The 24,861-nt window shown below is 49.2% G+C and overlaps 1 protein-coding gene across 1 annotated transcript in view; it reads left to right on the forward strand.

Annotated features, from left to right (window-relative positions):
- Window positions 1–557: 557 nt before the first annotated feature.
- Window positions 558–24,861, forward strand: part of PTPN5 (protein tyrosine phosphatase non-receptor type 5) — a 61,940-nt gene continuing 37,636 nt past the window's right edge. The window contains exons 1-3 of the mRNA XM_050755399.1: window positions 558–653; window positions 18,080–18,167; window positions 24,320–24,396. Coding sequence (XP_050611356.1) covers window positions 18,148–18,167; window positions 24,320–24,396 — 97 coding nt within the window. The 5' untranslated portion in view covers window positions 558–653; window positions 18,080–18,147. The remainder of the gene's footprint in view (window positions 654–18,079; window positions 18,168–24,319; window positions 24,397–24,861) is intronic.

The raw sequence follows: 24,861 nt of genomic DNA on the forward strand, positions 1-24,861 counted from the left end.
CACTCCTCCGCCCTCCCTGTCCAGGCAACCTTGGCTTGAGGACAACGACTGCTGGGACTCCGCGCAGAGTTGCTCGGGAGAGGGAGGCACCTGAGATGAGGTCAGGGGTTAAGGGTCTGTGATCCGCCCCCTTCGTGCCCCGGGAGCAGCCCGATCTCCCGGTCCCCAGCCCCGCCAGCCCTGCGCAATTCCCGGGGAGCGGCGCCAGCCCGCCCGGGGGCGGGGCGGAGCCAGGGCTGGGGGGTGCCAAACCCACCCGGCGGCTGCGCCTGCGACTCCGCAGCTGAAGCGCATTTGGTGAGGCTGTAGGGCGAGGGAGCGCGCACCGAGCGCGGGACGGAGCGCCGGGCGGACGGACCGAAGGACGGACGCCCCCGCACACGCAGACGCACAGAGCTCGGCGCGCCCCCGTCGCGCACACACTGGCACAGACACAGGCAGGGACACACGCAGACACACGCACACTCGCGCGCGCACATCCTCCCGCCAGCCTGCCCGCCTGCCCGCCTGCCCGCCTGCCCGCCTGCCCGCCTGCCCGCCTGCCCGCCTGCCCGCCTGCCCGCCTGCCCGCCTGCCCGCCGGAGCCCGCAGCCCGCAGCCCGCAGCCCGCAGCCCGCAGCCCGCAGCCCGCAGCCCGCAGCCCGCTCTGGCCGGTAAGTGCAGCGCCTCCGTCGGCGCCTTTGTGTGCGGAGCCGGAAGGTGCAGGGCGCGGGTCCCTCCTTGGGGTGGCCCCGCGATTGACACCTTCTCCAGTCCTCCGGGCCGAGGAGTCGGCGCCCGCCCCCGCCACGCCCCCGTGGGGCTCCGGGCGCCCCCATGCTGGGGGAGGGGTCCCCCAACGCAGAGGAGGGGGCTCGGCGCTTGGTAGCCGGGAGGGAGCGGCAGCCACTCCCCACGAAGCCCGTGCGCGGTTCTGGGGAGGAATCGGGATAGTGTTTTGGAGTGTGAGCCTCTACGGCCGGCGGAGGTTGGTGCGCGGCTCTGGGCTGCATTGCCTCTTCAGAGCCTGAAGCCCCTGAGGGAGGTTGGAAACCGCCGCTACCCTTCCGGTCTCTAAAGCGCGGCTCCCAGCCTTCCCAACGCATCGCCTCCACCGACCCTTTAGCTTTAGCCTCCAGCGTCCCACCCTCCCCCAGAATAAAAGCTTAGCGCGCTCCCCTCCCCCAGCATGCAGCTTGTTTCTGGATGAGGCCCAGGCTCCTGCAAAACCGGAGATTGCCCGTGTAAGAGCCTTGGGAGGCTTACCTTATCCAGGATCACAGGGCTTTAGAAGATCCGGGCCAGACGAATCTTCGGAACTTAGTCAACCTCCTCATTTTACAGGTGGGGTAACTGAGGGCCCAGTAAGGTGGCTTGGCCAAGGTGACCGGAGAGTTAGTGGTAAAGCTTTCATTAGAATCTAGGGTCACAGGTTTTCATACTCATGCCCCCTCCTACACAACTAGATCCCACCCCCATTGAAGCCCCAGAACCCCAAAATTCACCTGAGTGTACCACGAAAGTGTGTAATTCCAGCCCTGCCTCACTTGGAGGGGCAGGTGCCATTCATTTGCTATCATCCCTACCTGCTGTACCAAAAAACGGGGGAGGGGGCTTTAATTTGCTTCCTTCAACCTCAAAGGAGAGCTCTCACGTCTCTTATGCAAACACTCAAACACTCCGAGTTTGGGATTCCGTTTGGGAGAATGAAGAAGCCCTGGACCTGAGATCAGATTCCCAGGCGTTAATCCTGATCCACCCAGGACACATTGAGCCTGAGTGTCCTCAGTTGGAGCAGGTGATGTGGCATCCCAGGATTTGTCCTCTTCTCCACTGTGTCCTGACTGCGTGCCCTCCCAGTCACCCTTCCCTCCCCCTTGAGGGCCAAGTCTTCTACTCCAACCAGGCCCCTTTAGTCATCCCTTTGCGGAGGTCCCCACCTCTTTCTCCTTGGGGCTTGTTAAGGGCAGCCTCTTGGTGCTGCTGACAAAGCTGCTGGGGAAGCTTGAGTTACAATCACACCAGGCTCGGGTGCTTTCTCAGCACAAGGCTCCATCAAGGGCAGCCGGGTGTCCCCAGAGCTGAGCCTGAAGCCTGGTGCAGAGAGGGTGCCCCGAGAGGTGTGTTGAAGGAGTACAAGCACAGACGGATGGTGAAGGGATGGAGTCCGTCACCTTGGAGGAGACTCTGGATGGAAGAGTTGGCAAGGAGGGCAGTGTTCAGTCTCCAGGGACCTGAGGTTCTGGTCTCAAGAACTTCCTTTTTTAATTTTATTTCCATAGGTTTTGGGGGGACAGGTGGTGTTTGGTTTCATGAGTAAATTCTTTAATGGTGATTTGTGAGACTTTGGTGCACCCATCACCCACAGTATACACTGAACCCAATTTTTGTAGTCTTTTATCCCTCACCCGCCTCCCTCCTTTCCCCCAAGTCCCCAAAGTCCATTGTATCATTCTTATGCCTTTGCATCCTCATAGCTTAGCTCCCACTTATGAGTGAGAACATACAGTGTTTGGTTTTCCATTCCTGAGTTACTTCACTTAGAATCATAGTCTCTAGTTCCATCCAGAACTTTTTTGAGGGGTGAGCAGCTCATCCTGGAGCTGAGCCAGGGTGGCCAAGTGGCAGAACTTCAGGGGCTGCCACTGACAATGTAGTCCATACAGATGGCATTGGCTATGAAGTTTACACAAACTTCATAATGAATTGTGGCCCCTGGGTTTTTGCCGTGTAGGGGTTTCTCCCTTCAGAGTGGAGAGATCTGGATTCCAGGCCCAGTTTCTTCCTCACTGGCTATACAATGTCAGTATATAACCCTTCTGGGTCTCAATTTCTCCATCCAAAAAATAACATCATTGGATTGATGATGTTATGAACTATTTGGCGGTGGGGTAGGGGGGAGCACGTATTTATATAACTGCTATGGGCTTCTTTTGCTCTATGAAGGAATAATTTCTGACTGAAGAATAATGTATGTAGAGTACTTAGTACAGTCCCTAGCACATACGAAATGCTCAAGAATTGGTAGCTAGTAATTCCACTAGGACCCCAGCTTTGTGGATATACCCTATACGTCTTCCTTTCTTCAGATCATCCAAGGACATGGGATTCTTAAGGCCTCAAAAGTCCTCCTCCCTCAAAAGAATCCTTTCCCCACTGACCTATTCCTGGACTTCAGGCTCAGCCAGCATAAAACATCCATGAAAACTCCCTGGGAGGAGCAACACTTTTGTTTATTCAACGTTTTGTATGTTAGCATGATAGAATTTCATAATTAATTTGTATGTAGTGTCAAAAGCTTTTCCTATACTCTGTCACTTACTCCTCTATAGCACATCCATGACATCAATAATGTTATCCCCATTTTACATATAGGGAAATTAAGGCTTGGATATTCACTTATCTAAGGGTGCATACCTCAAAAGTCTCAGATCCAGACAGCTAGGCCCTCCAGCTCAGATGATCTGACTCCAGATTCTGAACTCTTCTGTGTCATATTGCCTGTCCTTTCCTGAGACTTGCCCTAAAAGAGAGGCAGATAACCCCTTAAAAAACAGTTGAGAAGAAAGAGGAATTTTAATCTCCTCACAGGTCAGTAATGGCTTCTTGGAGAAGCCAAGTAGCATTTAAACTGGGTGAATGATTTGTACATTAGAAGAAAGGAAGAAAACTATTTCAAGAAATGGAAACAGCATAAGCAGAGGATGGACAGGCAATGGGGACTTCTAGGATATATACAGAAACTGGAAAGCAGTTCATTCCAACTGGATCAAAAAGAATAAAAGAAGGGTCTTGAGAAGGAAGGTTGGGTTAAGGGGATGGAGGTTATTGGGGGCACATTGACTGCCAAGCTATAGAGTTGGGAGTCTTTAGTTTTTGAGTGGGGAAGAAACATGATCAAACCTTAGCATGATGAAACTCACTCTGGCTACCCCTTGGAGAACAGATTGGGTGAGGAGAGCCTGCTGGCCGGAAGCCCAGGTAGGAAATGATGACAATGGTTTAGGTGAGAGATAGAGTATGGACTGGGGGTGGTTGTAAGAATGGTTAGAAAAAGGAGTTGTTGCAAGAGGCCACAGTGTCACTAAAATTGGTAACTGATTGGATGTAGGCACTAGCAGGAGGGAGGAGTAAGTGGTGGCAAGGCTTTGAGACTGAACGGCCAAGGACACCATTCACAGACAGAGCCCAACAGGAGGAGGAGTGGGAGGCTTAGGAGTAGGGGCTATGAATCTACCAGGGACCATAATGATCCCTCCTGCAAAGCTGGTTCATCAAGCACCCTAAACTATCAAGAACCAGTTCATTCATTTATTCTCCGAATACATATAAACATCTGTTACATGCCAGGTTGTTCTAGCCCCTAGGGATACACTGCTAAAAAGATGAACTTCCTCCCCAAGCTCTACCAGGGGAGGCAGAAAATAAAAATAAGCAAAGATAAAATTGTTCAGGTGGTGAGCAGTGCTTTGGAGAAAAATAAAGTAGGATGAGGGATGACTGGGAGGAAGAGTGGAGGAAGAGATCTGCCTTTAAATAGAATTGTCTTTGAGGAGGTGATATTTGAACAAAGACCTGAATGAAGAGGAGACCTGGGGAATAGCATTCTAAAAACAGGAGACCGCAGGTGCAAAGGCCCTGGGGTAACAATATCTTGGTATCTTCAAGGAACCTGAAGTGCAGCTGTAAGAGATAAAGGGGGAAAGTGATAAGGAAGAAGGTGAGAGAGTGGGCAGAGCCAGTCATGTAAGGGCCTATAGACCTAAAGAATGAGAAGGTGCATGATGTTAATGAATCTAAGAGAACAGACATCCTATTCACCTTATATTCTTTGTGCCTAGCAAACCAAACCTGACCCTTCACAGTAAATAATTGTTGAATGAATGAATGAATGAATGTTGGAAGTGACCATTTATGTATGAGACTGCATATCTTGGACTTATACGAACCAATAAATAAAGATATTATACCATAGTAAGGGTATAGTAAGCTGTACTATGATCAAAATAGTAAAGCTCAGATAACTTGAATTCTGTGTTGTTGCTCAAGTATGAAAATTTAAGTGAAGTCTACATATTTTATTCAATATGGCTTGATACTATAACACTGCTGTTGACTAATACGAAATAGTAAAACATACCTGAAATGACTGTAAAACAATGAAAATAACATTTTTGGTCTTTCTTCATCCTCCTCCCAGCACAAATATACATCCTTCTGGCTTCATTTCAAATTTTCTCTTGAACTCTCAACCATTTCCTTCATAGAGGTTTTAAAGAAACTCATCTCTAACACAAAGACCCATATTTGCAGGACAAGATGCTGTCATCTCCAGTAAATTGACAGATTCCCAAAAAGAGAAGGCAGTGGAGAGGGAGAAATTATAGACATACAAATGCTTCAGGCACCTAATTAATTGTTGAAATGGGTCTGCAAGTGGAGATGGGAAAACTGACTGGACCATGTGAGGGGCTAGGTGACATGCAGGCTCAGTGTTAGAAACACAGGATCTCTGGACCCCCTGGTCCAGATTCCATCTGAAGCCACAGGTCTGTCACCTGTCACCTCTAGAAGGTGGAAGCTCAGGTCATCTCAAGGGAAAAAAAAACAAACTAGAAACTCTTTTCGTTTTCAAGCAGTGTTATCACCAAAAGGCTCTCCCTTACGTTAGGGGATTATGGAAAATAAGATTCCCCCCATTCTTTAACATCATCTCAGTCTTTTCTACATCTGGTGAGATGTGGAACGAGCATCATGGTCACCGGTGTCTGGCAAAACTCAGAAATTTCTAAACTCTTAGACTGAGAAAAGCTTTTCCCGCTGTGCTGCAGCACATGGAACAGAAGCTACCCTCCTTCCTGTGTCCCCGTTGAAGCAAGCGTGACTCAAGTTTCTATACCTGGGGTGTAGCATGTTGGATGGGGAGGGGATCCCCTCACACCAGATGCAGGAGATCCACTGTTTGCAGATTTGTAAGGGAACAAGCATCTTGGGAATTCCTAACTTTGGGCTAATGTAAGGGATAAACTGTTCACAGCCAAATTTTCTGGTTAGTCCAATAGCAAAATAAAGACCCTAAATTGCCCTCCTTTTTGTGGTGAGGTAGTTGGTTGCAGTCGTTAGAGAGACACACCAAGTCCCCACGTGTCTTTCTGTAGAGTCAAGATGAAACACCGCCTCGCCCCCCGTTCCTCTGGAAGCCGTTCGGGAGAGATTTGTGGGCCTCAGTGGTGGCAGCATATGGGCATCTGGAATCAATTCTGAAGATTCTTGCAAAACTAACGATGTGTATATTTCATCATCTGCCTAAAGGCGTTGTCTGGTATGAGTTATAAATTACAGTTGTGAAAATAACCATACTCCATGCTAGAGAACAAACATAAGATGAACCATTGTTTTATATGCTCCATTCTATGTTTTCTGTAGATCTGTATTTTGTAATAGTTGAAATTAGTCCACATATAGGTGTATAGCCTGCATTTTTCACTTAACATTTTGTCATGACTTCTCTGTTTATACCTGGTTGGCTGGTCCCTACTTTATTTAACTATGTCTTTATTGTTGCGTGTAGTCCATAATGAGCATCTCCAGGCACATAGCTTTTCCATCTCAGAGTCTCAAAGCATCTATCTGAAGCACCCTCGAGAGATATGATGGGATCAAGGAAAAGAACATGTCCTGGTCCTGGGGTCTGCAGTAGAAAAAGAACAGAGAGCTGGGTGTGGTGGCTCACACCTGTAATCCCAGCACTTTGGGAGGCTAAGGCAGGGGATCATTTGAGGTCAGAAGTTTGAGACCAGCCTGGCCAACATGGTGAAACTGTGTCTCTGGTAAAAATATAAAAATTAGCCGAGTGTGGTGGTGTATACCTGTAGCCCCTCCTACTCAGGAGGCTGAGGCAGGAGAATTGCTTGAATCCAGAAGGCAGAGGTTGCAGTGAGCCAAGATCATGCCGCTGCACTCCAGCCTGGGTGACAGAGCGAGACCCTGTCTGAAAAAGAAAAAAAGAACAGGGAACACGAGAGCTGGAAGCAAGGAGAGGATGGAGAGGAAGACAGATCATGGGCCAGGAGGTCAAGGTCACAGAGCACTAGGGTTGGCAGAGGGGCATGCAGCTCTGTCAGATTTCAGAGGGAAGTCTGTCCTTCCAGTGTTTTGTTTGGTGTGGGAGGCTTTTATTAAATTGTGGTAAAATGCACATAACATGAAATTTACTATTTTAACCAATTTTAAGTGTATAATTTTGTGGCGTTAAGTATATTCACAGTGTTATACAACCATCACCACTGTCCATCTCCAGAACCTTTTTATCTTACCAGACTGAATCACTGTACTCAGTAAATACTAATTCCTCATTCCCATCTCCCCCAGCCCCTGGTGACCTCCGTTCTACTTTCTGTCTTCATAAATTCCCCTATCCTAGGTACCTCGTGTAAGTGGCATCATGTTTGTCTTTTTTTGTCTGGTTTCTTTCACTTAGCCTAATGTTTTCAGGGATCATCTCTGTTGTATCATATATCAGAATCTCATTTTTAAAGCTGAGTATATTCCATTGTATGGATATACCACATTGTTTAGCCATTCATCTGTTTCCACCTTTTGGCCATTGTGAATAATACAGCTATGAACATTGGTGTGCAAGGATCTGTTTGAGCCCCCGCTTTCAACCCTTTGGGGTATATACCTAGCGGTGGAATTGCTGGATTGTATGGTCATTCTGTGTTTAACTTTTTGAGAGGTGCGGAGTGCATTTTTTAAAAAGGATTTTTGCATGCCCAGTATGAAGACCACTGAGTGAAGTCTTAGGAGTAGAGAGTCCAGGAAGAAGCTGTTAATTTAAAAACTAAATGTTGTTTGGGTTCTGCATGGCCATGGAGGTAACAGAAGAGAGAAGAGGGAACAGAATACAAATGAGTCTGGCTCCATTTCTGAAGAATTGTTGTGATTTAGAGGCATTGTGGGTGGAAAAAGAAAGCTCTCAGGAGAGATCTTAGTGGGTGGAATTCATTCAAGCATGCAAGTATTTACTGTACCAGGCACTGTGGTGGACACAAGGCCCTCAGCAATCAACATGACCACAAGGACCCTGCCCACAAGGAGCTTAACATCTAGTGGAGGCACCAGAGGAGTCACCTGGCAACAGTGGTCTGTATTGATGCATTCTAGGCTCACCATAAGCACTCGCTCTTACTGAGTGCTTACTACATTATCTCAATCTTGGTAATAGTTCAGTGAAGACGGTTTCTGTTAGCCTCAATTTGCAGGTGAGGAAACAGAGAGCTTGAGTAACTCCGTTTCAGGTACGCACAGCAAGTAAGTGTCAGAGCCAGAATTCAAACCTAGGCAGTAACTGTGTTCTGTAGGGCTGTGGGAACACAGGAGAGACACCTGCCCAGGTCAGAGAAGGCTTTCTGAAGGGAGGAGGGGTCAGGTGAGTATTTTCATGCAAGTCAGCTGTGTTGTTCTTTCGCCTGTGATATAAAACAGTGCTTTTCTATAGTAGCAGCAGTAGCGTTCAGCCCTGCTTCCAGTGGCTCCAGACACTCAGGGAGACCCCCGTCACTGAGACTCCACTTCAGAGGAAGATGATCACTTTTATCCTTGGTGCTTATCATGAGGCCGGGAGGCTGGGGGTGAGGCATTGCCGTTTCCACTACCATCTGCTGCCTCTGCTACTTCCCTAGCTGGTCAGCAGCTGAGGTGCCTCAGAGGTACCTCCTGGGGCCCCTCCAGGACAGCATCAGGCCAGTGGGCTAAGAGGCAAATATGAGGCCTAGGAGTGGCAGTGAAGATCATATGTCCACCTTCTGTGCCACATCACTGTCCCAAGACTCTGCCACCACCACCACCAGAGCCTTGTCTTACCAAAATACAGATGTGGCCAGGTCTCTCTGGTGTTTCCGTCCTTCTGCAGCTCCCCATGGCTTGCAGCTATATTTCTCAACAGGGACCTACTGGCCTTTGGGTGGGAGAGTTCTTTGCTGTGAAAGCATCCCTGGCCCCATCTCCTATAGATTTGCCTGTAGCACCCTTCAGTTATTATAACAACCAAAAATGCTCACCCATGTTCTTCAGGTTTATTTTACAAGCAGTCAAATGTACAGATCTTAAGTGTTCTGTTCAGTGCATTTTGACAACTGCATGAGCTCATATAACCATCACCAAGAGCAAGACTCAGAAGATTTCCATCACCCCCAAAAGTTCAGCGATAACGATTGTTCCCATTTCTATCACTGTAGATGGATTTTGTCTGTTCTTAATCGTCATATAAGTGGAATCATATCGTATGTGCTCTTTTGTGTCATGAAATAGTTTTTAAAAAGCCAGATGCAGTGGCTCATACCTGTAACCCCAGCATTTTGGGAGGCTGAGGCAGGTGGATCACCCAAGGGTCAGGAGTTCAAGACAAGCCTGGCCAGCATGGCGAAGCCCCATCTCTATTAAAGTACAAAAATTAGCTGGGCATGGTGGTGCACACCTGTAGTCCCAGCTACTCGGGAGGCTGAGGCAGGAGAATCACGGGAACCTGGGAGGTGGAGGTTGCAGTGAGCTAAGATTGTGCCACTGCACTCGAGCCTGGGTGACAGAACAAGACTCCATCTCCAAAAAAAAAAAGTAAAAAGACATAGTTTTTGAGATCCATCCATGTTGTCACTTTTTCCCCACTAACTCCTGATACACACATGGATTTCTAAATGCCAGCTAGCATGGCAATACCTGCTCTGTCCCCCTGAGAAAAAAATGGTCTGTGAGTCAAAGTCAGTGTGTCTTTAGGCTGATGCATGAAGCCCTCTGCTGTGTGACAAGAATCCCGCTTATGTCTACTCTGTGGCTACACTGAGGTGCCTCCTCTGCCTAGCGTACCTTGTGCTTTCATCTCCCCGGGCCTTTGCCCTGCAGTGTTCCCTGCCTGGAATGTCCTCCCTGTATCTGGTGAACTCCTGCTTGTGCATCGGGTCTCTTCTGTGCAGCCTCCCAGACTCTCTTTTTGTGCCCTCCTGAGCACTCCCATAAGACAGCCTCAGTGGGCCCTTAATGCATTTCTCACTCAACTCACTAGGCTGAATGCTGGGTGGGGGGCGGGGACTGGTTCTTAGTTATCTGTGTGTCCCCCAAGGCTCAGTACAGAGCCTGATATTAAAGAAATTGATACAAGATTATAGCAAGATTATCTCAGAGACAAACTGGGTTTAAAATGCAAAATATATTCTGAACCAGCCTCTGGAGCTAACAAAGCTGGGGCCGGGCACGGTAGCTCATGCCTGTAATTCCAGCACCAGGCCGAGGCAGGCGGATCACTTGAGGTCAGGAGTTTGAGACCACCCTGGCCAATATGGTGAAACCCCATCTCTACTGAAAATACAAAAATTAGCCGGGCATGGTGTCTGGCGCCTGTAGTCCCAGCTACTTGGAAGGCTGAGGCAGGAGAATTGATTGAACCCAAGAGGCAGAGGCTGCAGTGAGCCTAGATTACACCACTGCACTCCAGCCTGGGTGACAGAGGAAGACTCCATCTGGAAAAAAAAAAAAAAAATAAGTGGTCAAAAAAAGACAGTCTGATCTCTGGCTACAGATGATAAATGTAAACTGACTTCCTGCCAGTGAGGCAGAGACCTCCATGCCTTCCCCAGAGGACCTGGCACACAGTAGTAGGTATGCAGCTGCTATTTATTAAATTTGAATTCAGGAGGTCAGGCCCCTTTCAACCGTGATTCCTGGTCCCACCTGGATATTTTTTCCTAGTTCACACTCTATTTTTTTGTTTCCTGGCAAAAGAGCCTTAAAACCAGCTGATGTTTCCAAACCCTGCCTCTCTGTGTCTTCTCCTCCAGGCCCTGCTTCTGACTCAGTTTGACTCTTCCACCAAACCCGAAGATGCCGAGATCTTCCCAATTTGCCACGATCTGAGCCAGGCCTGAGCACAGAAGGGTTAAATCGGGCTGGGGGCAGGAGGCACTGATGAGAAGCTGGAGTTCACAGCAGGGTGTGGCAGGAGCTAGGGGCCCCTCTAGTTGCAGGTGGGAGCAAACTGAGCTCTGAACTTCAGCTTTCCCCTCTGTAAGTACATCCCAGCCCTGTGAGAAAGGAGCCTTGTAAACAATGAGGACCAAAGCAGATGCCAGAAGGGAACATCATGGACCATCCAGAGCAAGGCAGCTGCACTGGCAGCCCGGGCCCAGGGCGGCATGAGGGAAGTCTAGGGATGAAACCAGAGGCATGAAATAATATGTGATCAGGGTGGGTGTGTAACCAACACAGGCTAGGCCAGAATTCTAGTTCCAGGGTGTATTAGACCATTCTTGCATTGCTCTAAAGAAATACAGCAATTTCTTTAGAGCAATGCAAGAGACTGAGTAATTTATAAAGAAAAGAGGTTTAATTGGCTTATGGCCAGGCTGTCCAGGAAGCATGGCACTGGTGTCTGCTTGGCTTCTAGGGAGGCCTCAGGAAGCAGACAATCAGAAGGCAAAGAGGGTGCAGGCACATCACACAGGGAAAGCAGGAAGAGAGTGAGTTGGGGGAGGTGCCACATGCTTTTAAAAGATCAGATCTTGTGAGAACTCTCATCAGGACAGCACAAGCCATGCGGGATCCGCCTCTGTGACCTACCAGGCCCCACCTCCGACACTGGGGATTACAATTCAGCATGAGATTTGGGCAGGGACAGATATCCAAACTATATCACAAAGGGAGAAGGGAGAGCTGCAAGAGGGGACAAGGCCTAATCCTAGAAGGCAGAGACTCTGCCCGTTAGAGCAGAAGGCCAGTTGCTGGGGTTGGGTCAGTGTCCAAGCCAGATAAGCAACAGTGAGACTGAGTTAAAACTCCTAACGGTGATATTGGCTAACACAGAGCACACAGCGTGCCATGTGCTCGTCTAAGAGCTTCAGGTTTACTCCTCACAACAGTATTTTGAGTTAGGTCCTACTGCTGATCTGTTTTAAAGATGAAGAAACTGAGGCACAGATTGAGCAAAACTCTGGACCTCTGCTAAGACTGGCAGCATGACTCTTCACATTCATAGCTTGAAATCGGCCACGGTGGGAGCATTACACCATGAAAATTGGCAGAGGACACAAATCAGGGCTTTTCTTTTTTTTTCTTTTTTTTTTCTGAGACAGGGTCTCGCACTGTCACCTGGGCTGAAATGCAGTGGTGCGATCATAGCTCACTGCAACCTTGAAGTCTTGGGCTCAAGCAATCCTCCTGCCTCAGCCTGCTGAGTAGCTGGGACTACAGGTGTATACCACCATGCCCCGCTCACATACTATTTTTTGGTGAGATGGGATCTCACTGTGTTGCCCAGGCTGGTCTCGAACTCATGGCCTCAAGCAGTCCTCTTGCCTCAGCCTCCTAAAATGCTGGAATTACAGGTGTGAGCCACCATGCCTGGCCTACATTATTCTTTTTTTTAATTCCTGCATAATATTCTAGTTTGCTTCATCTTGCTCCCAGTGATACAGCAGTTCAGGTCCAGTAAAGAGAAAGTTAAGAACCAGTTTACCAGGACACCCCAACATTCATCCCAGAACCTTCGTGGACTTTATCCATGGGAGGAGAAGAGTTATATTAACTGGGAAACAGGCAAAGCCTGAAACACAAGATGATGACAACATTTTTAGGAGCTTCCTGGCCCTGTTCTACACATTTTCCATGCATCTCGTGTAAAAACTTTGTGCGAAGATCAACATTCATTTAATCTTCATTTTAACCCTCTGAGGTGTAGACACACTTATCCCTGCTTCACAGATTAAGAAACTGAGGCACAAAGAAGTCAAAGTCTTGCCCAAGATCAGGCAGCCAGTCAGGGAGCCTTGATTCATACTCAGGCAGACCAGAGCCAAAGCCTATGTGTTTACTACTTTTATGGTGGTGGTGGTTTTTGAGATGAGTCTCACTGTGTCACCCAGGCTGGAGTGCAGTGGTGCGATCTCTGCTCACTCACTGCAACTTCCACCTCCCCGATTCAAGTGATTCTCCTGCCTCAGCCTCCCAAGTAGCTGGGATTACAGGTGCCCACCACCACTCCTGGCTAATTTTGTATTTTTGGTAGAGACGGGGTTTCACCATGTTAGTCAGGCTGGTCTCAAATTTCTGACCTCAGGTGATCTGCCCACCTCAGCCTCCCGAAGTTCTGGGATTACAGGTGTGAGCCACCATGCCTGGCCTTTTATGATGTTTTTAATGAGCCGTTTGTAAATGTTCAAACATTACCCCACTTTTCATTTTTTTTTAACATTTGCATGGTGCCAGATACAGTATTGGACATGGGAAACAGAAAAGTCCATATCAGATGCTGGAAACCTTGTGATTTAAATAAAGCCTGGAGTTGATATAAACTGAGTTTGAAGCCTGGTTCTGCCGTGTACCAACTATATGACCTTGAGCAGATGGCTTAGTCTCTCCAAGTCCCAATCTTCACGTGTAGGTGGAGGATGACTGTTTACCTCATAGGGTTACAGTGAGAAGTGAATGATGTCATACATGTACAGTGCTTGGCACGACATCCAGCACACAATAAACCTGCAATAAAAGGAGGCTACAGTCATCATAGACCACAGATTTATGTCCAGGTAGCTCTGCGTGAGGCAGGGAGACTGGCATCAACACATAAGAGGTAAGAACAGAAGACAGAGTACCCAGTTCTTCCTAAGGGAGTCGAGGAGGGTTCTATTGAGGAGGTGACATTTGAACAGAGTCTTAAGAGGCAAATAAGAATTTTCCAAGCAGAGAAGGGAAAAGGGGGCTTTCCAGTGTAGGGAAAAGTGCATCCTAAGGCATTACAGGTAGGAGCAAACATGTAACTGAATGGAAATATCAGAAGACGCCCACAAGAGGTGTGATCACACCTTTGCCTTTGTGATTGCTGTTTTCTCCCTGTAAATTAAACTGCATACCTGGGGGCAGGTGCGAGGAGAGGGAGCAGAATGGACTGTTTTCAGAGTCTTGGAGAACAGAGGTTCAGACCAACCAGATAACCTTTGAACTCCAAAATCCTGCCTTTCTATCTTTTGGGTCCCTGACCGCCGCACCATTTAGAATCAGGCCGGACCACCCACAGCATCAAATCACAGCTGAACCTGGACTCTGTCAATAATTGGCTCAGGCCAGATCTGCCCTCCACGCTTGAAGGTTGGGCTGCATGGACCAAGGCCTGTTTCCCTGATGCTATGAGCATCCTTTGCTGGTTCACTGCCGTTCCACCCTCTGCCTCATTAAACCTGACAGGCCCGGAATTGAAGCCTGACCTCTAAGGAAAGGCCCTTAGAGGTCATCTCATTCAGGCCGTTTGGGTTTCATTTGGGGCTACTGAGTTTCAGATAGGGGAAATGACTAGCCCAAGGTCACACAGTAGCCTGGGACTAGAGCCCAGGGCCAGTGAGTGTATTCGTCACGGCACTGATGGAACACAGCTGCCACCATCACAGGCTCCCCACCCAAGCCAGCCTCCCAAACTCCCCATGCAAGCTAGCCTTCCAAAGCCTGCTCCCTGGTCTGCTACTTCAAGTGAAGAAACCCGAGGTCGTGGTCCAGCGCAGGACTTCCAGTCGTTCTTCTGGGGAGAACAGCAATGAGCCCAAGCAGGCACACAGGGACAGGGATCTCCCTCTTGCTCCTTCACTCATTCACTTGGGTCACTTCACCCCCTGAGCCTTAGTTTTCTCAGCTGTAAAAATGGGGATCATCACACGCTACTCACATAGATTTATGGTGAAGATTTTTTAAAAGAACATGTAGAAAGCGACTGCCATGATGTGCAGTCTCTTCACAGAGGTGTATTTGCAGAATATTTTTTCTTGCCAAAAGCTAAAAAGTGAAAGAGAGGTTAGGAATGTGGGCAGTGGGGGCAGCTCTGTGATGACTAGCTGTGTGGCCTTGGGCAGGTAACTTCACTTCTCTGAATTTCCATTTCCTCCTCTAGAAAATGCGGGGAATGTTAGGAGGTTCCTCCAGGGGCCGCTGTGAGGATTGAATTTGCTAACACATGGAAGGCACCGGAGCAGTGCCTGGCCTGTGTGGTCCAGGTGCAGTAGTGATAGCTGCCCTTTCTATTGTGAAGGTACTGTCATTGTTATCCTCTTCGGTCAGGGGCTAAGATGTTACTGAACAGGTGGCCCTAAGATTGCTTCTGCCCTTTTTGCTGCTTCCATCCTCTCCCTGATCACCTCCTTCTATTCCCTTCCATCCTCACCCATCTGACCATGAAATTTAAAAGGTATACATTTTAAAAGAAAGCCAGAGTGGCCCTGAGAAGAGGCTGGGAGGGTCCACAGAGTCTGAGCTGAATCAGTGTGAATTTCTGACCCTCCACTTCAAAGGTGTATTTAGGACAGAATGTGTTGGCTTCAGCCATGAGCCCCTGCTCTCTCTCAATGCTGCCTATGCAGCTAGCCCCTGCTACTTTGGTCCCAGCAGGGTGGCCAAAGCCAGCAAGGAATCTGTGTTTGTTTCTCCTGCTCCCATCCCACCCAATAAGAATTTGGCAGGATGGGGTCTCCTCAAATCTCCCTCCAGCCCCCTCCTCCTCAGAGTACAGGGGGAAGCTGGTAAATTCAGTTCATACTGAACCTTTGGACCAGACCACAGACACCTGCAGGTCCAACAGTGCCTTTCTGTTGTCAGCAAGGGAGGGCACATGGTCCTGGGATGCCTCTCTTGTCCAAAGGCTGCCCCAGACAACTTGGCATTGTTCAAAGCCCTTTGCCCTTTCTAGAAGCTAGGTTCCCAGCCCTTTCCTGGGAGTTTATACATTGTCTACACCTGCTTCGCCACTACCAGCACCCTCATTTCTCTGCTGTGCCTTTGTTGGTTGTTTGCACAGGTCCTGAGCACCCGGTGTTCACCAGTCACCATGATAGTCAACATTCACCTTTCTCATTCACTGGTGGTCTTCATCACAATCCTGTGTGGAAGGTATTGTCATCCGTGTTAGACATATGAGAAAAATTTAAGGCTCAGAGTTATAAAGACACTTTCCCAGAGCCACACAGTTTGACTAGAGCAGAGTGGAGACCTGTCCCCAGGCAAGGCTTCCTAGAGCAATTGAAGATTAAGCTGAAGCTTAAAGTCTGAGTTGGATTTTAAGGAGGGGTGCAAAGAGGTGATGGCCTTCCAGGCAGGAGAGACAGCCTAAGCAAAGGGGTGACAGGAAGGATGTGCTTCGTGTTCACGGGGGTGATGAGGAGACAGTTATGGTCTGAAATCAGAGTGACTGGAGCAGGTGGCCCAGCAAGGGGGCAGTCCCCAGCTGCAGTCCCAGGCTAGGATGCCCCATCACTTACCTGATTGCCACACCCACCTTTTAGCTGGTCTCCTGCCTCCCAAGGCAAGAATCTATTCCTAGAACGGGTTGATTTTTTTAATCCTTAATATCAGGTATGGAAGAAATGTCTCATTGTGCTCCTTAAATGAAATTAGTCCAGACTCAGAGCTCCCCAGCAACCCTACCCTGTAGGAAATTCAATCCCAGTCGTCACTGGAGTGACCTCAACCCACTGCCGTGACCACCATGCCAGGGATGTTTCAAGGAAACCCTGCTGATTATAGCTGAGATATCCCAACCCCACCTGAAGAGCCCCTCTGGGTCTGCAGACCGTGTGTCTTCTGTCAGGGTGTCATGTGGGGTGCAGCAGAAGCCCTGGAACGGAGATCCAGCCCTCTCTATGCACTCAGTGCCACCCACCCACACACCAGGCACCAGTCATGGAACTGATGGGCTCTGTCACCTTCGCAGGCCCGGAGACCCCCTCCCCTTCCTCACACCCCCACCTCCCTGACCAAGAGACACCCCATCCCCAGGTGCTCCAGCTTTCACAGAACAAAGACTGGAAGGATAGCTCCTCCAGGAACTTGGCCTTTGATCCTGTAGCCAAGCTGTCTCTCCCAAGGGAGTGTAGGTCTGCCTTACCTCTCTGGAAAGAAGGGGAGGGATAAGGAAAAAATTTACAAGTGAGCGGTTCGGTAGATTGTCCCATCCGACACCACACCCCCTTTCCACACTCCCTTTTTAGACTACATTTCTTTCTAGTCCTTGAATGTGCCCTGCTTTGTGTCAATTCCAGGCCTGTCTGCATGTCCTCATTCTACCTGGAGCACCCCACCCCCTCCTGTCTCATCCCACAGCCTCTCCCCCCAACTCCTCTTTCACATCTCATCAGAGATGACCCTTCCTGGGAACCAAAACTCTCCTGAGTCCTCTGCCTCCTTAGGGGTCTGGCTGGCACTCCCAGGGCACCCTGCTCGTCTCCCCGCACACGGGTCACCTGTGTCGCCATTGCCTTTTCTTCTTACCTACATCCCCCACGAGATGCTTGTCATTCATTGTATTCCCAGGGTCCCACACGTAGCCTGAACATGGAAAGTGTTTAGTAAACGGGTTGAACAAATGAATGGTCCAATCCCTGAATCAGACTCAAATGAAAAATGGACAACTGTTGCCCGAGCCCCTCAGCAGGCTGGGCCTACCCTACACTTTTCATCTTCTCTTCCCTGGGGTCTCTGCCATGCCCACACCCTGCTTCTTCCACTCGGAGAAGAGCAGGGATGGAAGGGAAGTCATTCGTCTGGGCATATCCCAAGCAGAGAACACTCAGACCCTGTGTTTAGGATCCAGAACACTCAAGTTTGCAGTCTGCTCAGACGTGAGGACAGATGGCTGGACAGTGGACAGCTGGGCAAGGAGGGTAGGCAGCTTGGCAGGATGGAAATAGCAGTGAACTAAGCATTGGGAGTCCTGGGCTCAGAGCCTATTCATTCCACGAGTTTGCTGCACGCATCAGTCTGGGTTATTTGGTTGCCAGCAACAGAAGAGGACTCTGAGTAACTTAGGCAGAAAAGATATTTATTAGAAGGCTTCGGGGTATGATACAAATAACAGGTAACTGAGTTCTGATTCTGGGCTGTCTGTTGTAGCAAGGGGCAAGCAGGGCACCAGGGGAGGAGAAAGGTGACTCCCAACAGGAAATCAGGGTTTTGACTACCTGAAAACAAATTGTTGGCACACTGTGTGACCGGAGACTAGTCACTTAATCTCTCTTTGCCCCTGTTTTCCCATCTGGATGATCTGAAACTGCCCTCTCTCCTTCATTTATATCTCCAGCTTGCTTTTTGCTGAGAAAGCTTCCTGCGCTGGAAGATGGCACCCTTCCCCATCCAGATACCTTGGGAATGAATTATGAGGGAGCCAGGTGAGTGAGCATTTATGCCGTCCCCCTGCAGCCCACCCACTGAGGAGGCCAATCCTCCATCTGGATGCTCTGGGGCACATGACTCATTCTCATGAGGTGGTCATCCTGATCATTCCTTTTCCATGAAACCAGCATGTCCTCTGCCCCCTGCCTGCTGAACATGCTGATGAAAATCTGGATGGCGTTATGGGCCTCTTCCTGGCTATGGTTTGGCCATCTTCTTTAATTGGGAGGCTCCTAGCTGGAATCTGCCTTCCTAGAGCCCCTAAAGCTACCAACCCTGAGACCCTGCCACTACCCCGCATTTGGCCTTTAACATGTACATCAACAGGCTCAGGCCCTGTGCTGAACACATGGGATGCAGAGGTGGTTGAGGGGGTGAGGATGCTCCAAAGTCGGAAGTTGGTGGGGGAGGCAGGTGCATAAACAGCTAACTATAGCAGCAGAACAAAGTAAGAGACAAAGGGACGTATGAACCAGGTGTGTGGGGGAGCCCAGAAGTGGGAGGACGCAGTTCTTCCTGAGAGATCAGGGAGTGCTCCGTGGAAGACGTACCGCCTGAGTCGCACCTTGGAGAATGAGTAAGATTTGACAAAAGGGGAAAAGGATCTTCCAGGCTGAGGGAACAGCACAAACAGGGCTCGAAAGGAGGAATGGACAGGTTCAATTCAGCGAATAGAGATGTCAGGTGGGGTTGGAGCTTTAAGAGGGTGATAAGAGCCCCACATTGATAGTGAGGGGTGTTAATGGGGTACCAGGAGCACAAAGGCCAGAATAGAAGGCATGTCTGCCTGGGCTTGGCTCAGCCTCACACCCAGGAATCCTGGCTTCAGCATCCCAGTTCCCCCTTGCTCCTCACCTATCTTGGAAGCAGGCTCAGGCTCCCTGACTGGCTCAGCAAACCAGCCAGCTGTTTCTCTACATAAGTCCTGGGCAAAGCTGGGACCTCATGTAAGGAGACTCCAGGATGTCTCCTAATAGCATCCCCCATCCCCCGCTCCACCCCCCAGGCAGAGGGGCGGTGCCTCTATTAGAACTTCACCCAGCCCACGGCAGCATCTGTTCTATGTCTTCTGCCCTGGCCGTGAGCTTCTGGAAAATGGGGTTGGGTGGTCTAGGCTGGGTCTCCAGCACCCAGCACTGGTGGCGTAGCTGCACGACACATTACCTTCACACATACGAACGAGCCAAGGAAGGTGATGACTTTTGAGTTACAATGGGCTTAGAGTCCAACCACCTTCTTTTCATAAGTGAGGCCTCAGACCCAGAGCGCAGAAAGCATTGCCCAAAACCACAAGCGTGATGGGAGGAGAGTGGAAACAGAGCAGCTTGGTTCATAGGAGCACTATTCACAAATAGCCAAAAGATGCAAACAACCCACATGTTCAACTGCTGAACAGATAAATAAAACATCGTCCATCCTACAGTAGAATATTATTCAGCCATGAAAAGGAATCCATGAAAAGGAATGAAGTACTGATGCATGCTGCGGACTTGGATGAACCTAGAAAACATTATGCTAAGTGCAAGAAGCCAAACACAAAAGGCTGCATATTTTATGATTCCATTTATATGAAATATCCAGAATAGGCAAACCCATAGATACAGAAAGCAGGTAAGCAGTTGCCAGGGGCTGGAGGGAGGAGGACAGGGAGTGACTTCTTAATGGGTACAGGATTTCCTTCTGGTATGACAAAAATATTCTGGAAGCAGATCATTATGATGGTTGCACAATGGTATGAATGTATTAAATGCCACTGGATTGTACTCTTTAAAATGGTCAAAATGTTGAATTTTATGCTATGGGAATTTTAGCACAGTAAAAAGAGTAGTTTCAGACCAGATCGGATGCTACCAGCTGGGTCTAAAGTCCATTCCTTAAACATAAGCTGCTGCTCCCCCACTTCCTGTTACAGACCTACCCAGCCAGACCAGGTGTGAGAGAGCCAGCATCACTCTCAGTGCAGGGAAGCCACAGGGAAGCCGTATGATCAAGTGGAAGAGGGCTTCCCCCGCCCCCGGGAGGCAGGATTTCTGGCTTCTAGGCTGCTGCTTGCCCACGTGCCTCTGCTGAGGCCTAGCCCCCATCTGCTGCTCCATCCCACTGACCAGCCTACTTCTGATTGCACCAGATGTTCCACACATCTTGGGTCTCCATGCCTCACTTTTTCTATTTGCTCTACCCAAGAAATCCTTTTCCCAACCCCTCATTCACCTAAAAACATATTTTAAAAAACAGCTCCTGGCCGGGCACGGTGGCTCACACCTGTAATCCCAGCACTTTGGGAGGCCAAGGCAAGCAGGATCACCTGAGGTCAGCAGTTTGAGACCAGCCTGAGTAATATGGTGAAACCTCGTCTCTGCTAAAAATACAAAAATTAGCTGGGCGTGGTGGCGGGCATCTATAATCCCAGCTACTGGGAGGCTGAGGCCGGAGAGTCACTTGAACCGGGGAGGTGGAGGTTGCAGTGAGCTGAGATAGCGCCACTGCACTCCACCAGCCTGGGCAACAGAGTGAGACTCCATCTCAAAAATTAATTAATTAATTAAATTTAAAAACCATTAAAACCAGCTCCTGTGTCCCCTTTGAAGAAGACTTCCTCTTCCCCTTGCCCCTCCCCACAAATGAGCAGAGCCTTCCCCAAGGTGGTCACATGCATACATCGATTAAAGCAGGCATCAGGGTACGGTCGTGTCTGCATGTCTGTCTCCCTGAGAAGACTGGGAGCCTGCAAGGAGGGACCTGGATTATTCATCACTGTGTTCCTAGGGCAGCTCCAGGCCTTGCTCACAGGAGGTGCTGAGCACATGCCTGTTGAATGTGACGATGGCTTTGGGAAGCTGCTTTCACTCTGGGACATCCTCCATCAGTGAAGCGGGGGCAGGCTGGGTGATTTCCAAGTCCCTTCATCCCTAGTGTTCTCTGGTTATAAGGGAAGCAGTGGTGGGGGCAGCCCAGCAAGTGGCTGCTGTTGTCACAGGCTGGTTTTCTGTTCCTCTTGCCTGGCTGATAGAAGTGGGGAAGGAGAGAGCAGGAGCCGTAGCAATCCAATAAAATCAGCTATTTCTGCTCTTGGTGGGGAGGGAGGAAGGCAGCGCCCAGAGACTGGGTTCCCCATCCAGCCTGAATGGGCCATCTGTTTTCTTTGGAAGGCTAATTAAACCCTCCTCTGGACAGCCTGGACATGCAGGCTTTGGCTGGGGTTGCCTGGAGTCCTTCGACTACAGGGAAGAGCAGCAGGCTCTTGCTCCATTTTCCCCTGCAGTCAAGAGGTGCTACTCGTTCTGCTTTTCTGGTTATGAAATTAGTCATTTTCTAGGAAGCTTATTTATAGAGTCCACTGCACACATGCAGCACTGAGCTATTCTGAACACAGCTTGGGGTCTGAGAGGCTTAAGGTGTGAAAGCAGGTGTGAGTCACACATGGGTCCCCTTCCAGAGGTATCTGGATACTGTGCTTTTCTGTACCCAGCCAGGGGTCAGCCCTCATGGTGCTGCCGTCCAGCTGGGTGCTCTTTAGGGTAAGGAAAGAACAAGTTTAGGATTGGAGGTTTGGGGGTGGGTGCTCTCAAACACAATCCCTGTGGCCGCTCTCAAACACAATCCCTGTGGCCACCACCAACTGAATATAAAATGTGGGGCAAGTCAGACTCCATCCTCTGCCTCAGTTTCTCCTCTGTAAAATGAGAGGCCTTCCAGGTCTGTGATTCTCTGACTTCTGTGGACAATAGCTATGGAGGAGAGCTCCCAGCTACTTAGCAAAGACCCATCCACAAAGCAGCTCAGATGATGGCTGTGTTTGAGGCTCCTAATGTTTTCTCAAGAACATCAGGTCAACATTTACTTATTCCATAAGTGTTTGTTTATTGAACATCCTGCTACGAACCAGGCACTGTGCGAGGCTTTGAAGATATGATGGTAAATAAAACAGAAATAGTGGACTCTGCCTTCATGAAAGCTACAGTCTAATGATGAAGACAGGTGTTGAATAATGGCATAAATTACAGTGACATTTCTAACTGTGTCAAGTGCATACCATGAGTAAAAAGTACTAAGAGGTAGAGCTAGAGAACCTCTCTAGGTAGTAGGTAGAGAGAAAAACATGTGAAAGGCACTGTGAGGAAAGAACCTTCCCAGTGTGGCTGGAGTGCAGAGGTCAAGGAGGAGAGGGACATGGGGTGAGGCTGGAGGGATCAACAGGGACCAGACCACCCAACATCTAGTGAACTATGCCAAAGGATTTTTCTCTTTGTTCTAAGTACAATAAGGATGCCATGAAAATATTTTTTCAAGAAAGGTTGTGTGATAAAGATTGAGTTTTGAGGAATTGATTCTGGCTCCTCTCTTCTGGGGAAGAGTTCTCCATGCCACTTTCCATTGCCTGGGGCAGAGGGGACTTCCACATCCAGTTGTGCAGGTTGTAAACTGCACAGATTTTCTATGCCATAAGCATTGGAGCCATGTGGAGAATGTTTTGGAGGCCAGCCTGAGTGGATGCCAGCAACCAGTTAAAATACTGCCACAGCAATCTAGGCAAGAGATAATAGTGACTGGGACCAAGATGGGGCGGGAGAAAGATGAAGGGACTCCAGAGACATTTAAAGAAAGCGCTTAAAGTTACCTTGAAGGAAGTGACCTCTCTGCAGGAGTGCTGGGGGGCTCTAGGACTTGTGATTCTCAGAGACCCTGGCAATTGGGTTGAGGAAAAAATAAAATAATATAATGCCAGTTGAAAAAGAAGATATCAGAGAGAGAAGGGACACCCTGAACCTGGCCTTTCTGCCCTTAATTATTTAAAATCTGGAGTTAGGCATGAAACAGGCCCCAGGGCCAGTCTAAGAGGCAGGATAGCAGGACTCAGGGGCAGAGAGGCAGCTGAGCCTCTGAAATTCCTGGAAGTACGCTAGCAAGGCTATGTCAAGGGTTCTTTTGGTTGCCAGTTTCAGAAATCACATCCCACTGGCGTAAGCTAAAATGTGGAGATTTATTGGAAGGATCCATGGCCATCTTGTGGTCTGGACGGACATATTGTCCAAGACTCAGTACAAATGAGAACAACGCGGCTCTCAGGCCCTCATCAGCAGATGTTTGCAGGTCTTCTCTCCGGGGCACTCTGGCTTTCATGATTCAGCCAAGCAAAGTGCACCAGAATGCATTTTCAATGTGCAAGGGAGAAGATCTGATTGACCCAGCCTGGTTTGTGTGTCCAGCCTTGAATCAGTCATCAGCTACTGCCAAGGGTCAGAGACATGAAAGGCAGGCAAGGCCACTAGAGCCCACGCGGCATTTCAGGCCATTCCCAGGGTAGAACCCCTGTGAGCCAAGTGGTTGCTCTCAAGATATATCTAAAGATGCTTCATGGGGTCTGGCTGATCTCCAGCAACCTTTTTCCAGCTTACTAGGTAAAGGAGAAAAACTAGACCCCCATACTGTCCTATAAGGTGCCCTGATAGGCTAGAAAGAGGGTTCTCTGATTTCAGGAAGGAAACATTTAGACTATACAAAACATGTATGTAACTACTTTTTATAGCTATTTCTGGAGAAGAGTTCTGCATGCCACTTTTCACTGCCTGGGGCAGAGGAGACTTGCACATCTTGGAGAGCTGGACACAGGATTGTGGGTTACTCAGAGCCCTCTTCTTGTCCACCCATGGTTCAAAACCACTGGAACTAGGACACAGAATGGCACAGCAGCGAGAGCATGAGTCCGGAGTCCTAAGCCATAATTTCAAACTCTTCTCTATTCTGTTGAGCTGTGTGACCTTGGGCAAGTTACTTAACCTCTCTGAGCCTGTTTAATGATCCCTCATTCATGAGATCATAGTGAGGATTTAATGTGGTAAAGTTTGCAAGGTGCTTGCATATAGTAAATCCTCCTTCTGTGGTAGAGATGATGATGGTGGTGATGATGATGATGGTTGTGATGATACTGCTGCCACTGATTCCACAAGGAAGACACATGCAAAATTCTGCTCCTGCCTCTGCAGCTTGACCCGTCAATAGGCTGATATTTTCCTCAGGTCCCTTTGATGGGGTGGAGTTATCCAAAGGGATACAGAATACAGGAGAGGGAGGCTTCTTATCTTTGCTCAGGGTTTTTGTCTTGATACTGGCTCAACAGCGTCATCTCACCTTTTCCATCCTGCTGCAGGAGTGAGAGAGAGAACCACGCTGCTGATGACTTCGAGGGAGGAGCCCTGGACATGTGCTGCAGTGAGAGGCTACCGGGTAAGTCTTCCCAGCACCCAGGTCCTCCCCAGACCTCAGAGCGGAGAGAGAATGCCCCGGCTGATGCCGGGGCCGGAGTAAAGCCTAGCTAGCTGTGAACTTGAGTGAGAAAAACCATGCGGCTGCTCCATAGCTCTTCGTTTAAATGGGGACTTGTTTTTCTAATCCCTGATGCCTTCTGACCTGTTATCATTTGGAGCTGCTCTAGGCTCACATGGAGGGAAGAGCAGGCCACTGAGGGTGTGCTAGGAAGTGAAGAGAAGGATGAAGAGCTGGGGAGTCCGGGGCTCCTAGGGAATGACCACTGACCATTCAGTGCTGGGCTGACTTCAAGAGGTAAGGATAGGAAACAAAACCTGAAGGCAGCATGAGCCAAGGATGGGGTGGGGGATGTGGAGAACTACCTGACCTCCCTGTTGAGAAGCCCGGCTCGAGGGTGAAACTGTGCTGCTTGAGTCCAGTTGA

The sequence above is a fragment of the Macaca thibetana genome, chromosome 14 (assembly GCF_024542745.1).
Source record: "Macaca thibetana thibetana isolate TM-01 chromosome 14, ASM2454274v1, whole genome shotgun sequence".
NCBI lineage: Eukaryota > Metazoa > Chordata > Mammalia > Primates > Cercopithecidae > Macaca > Macaca thibetana.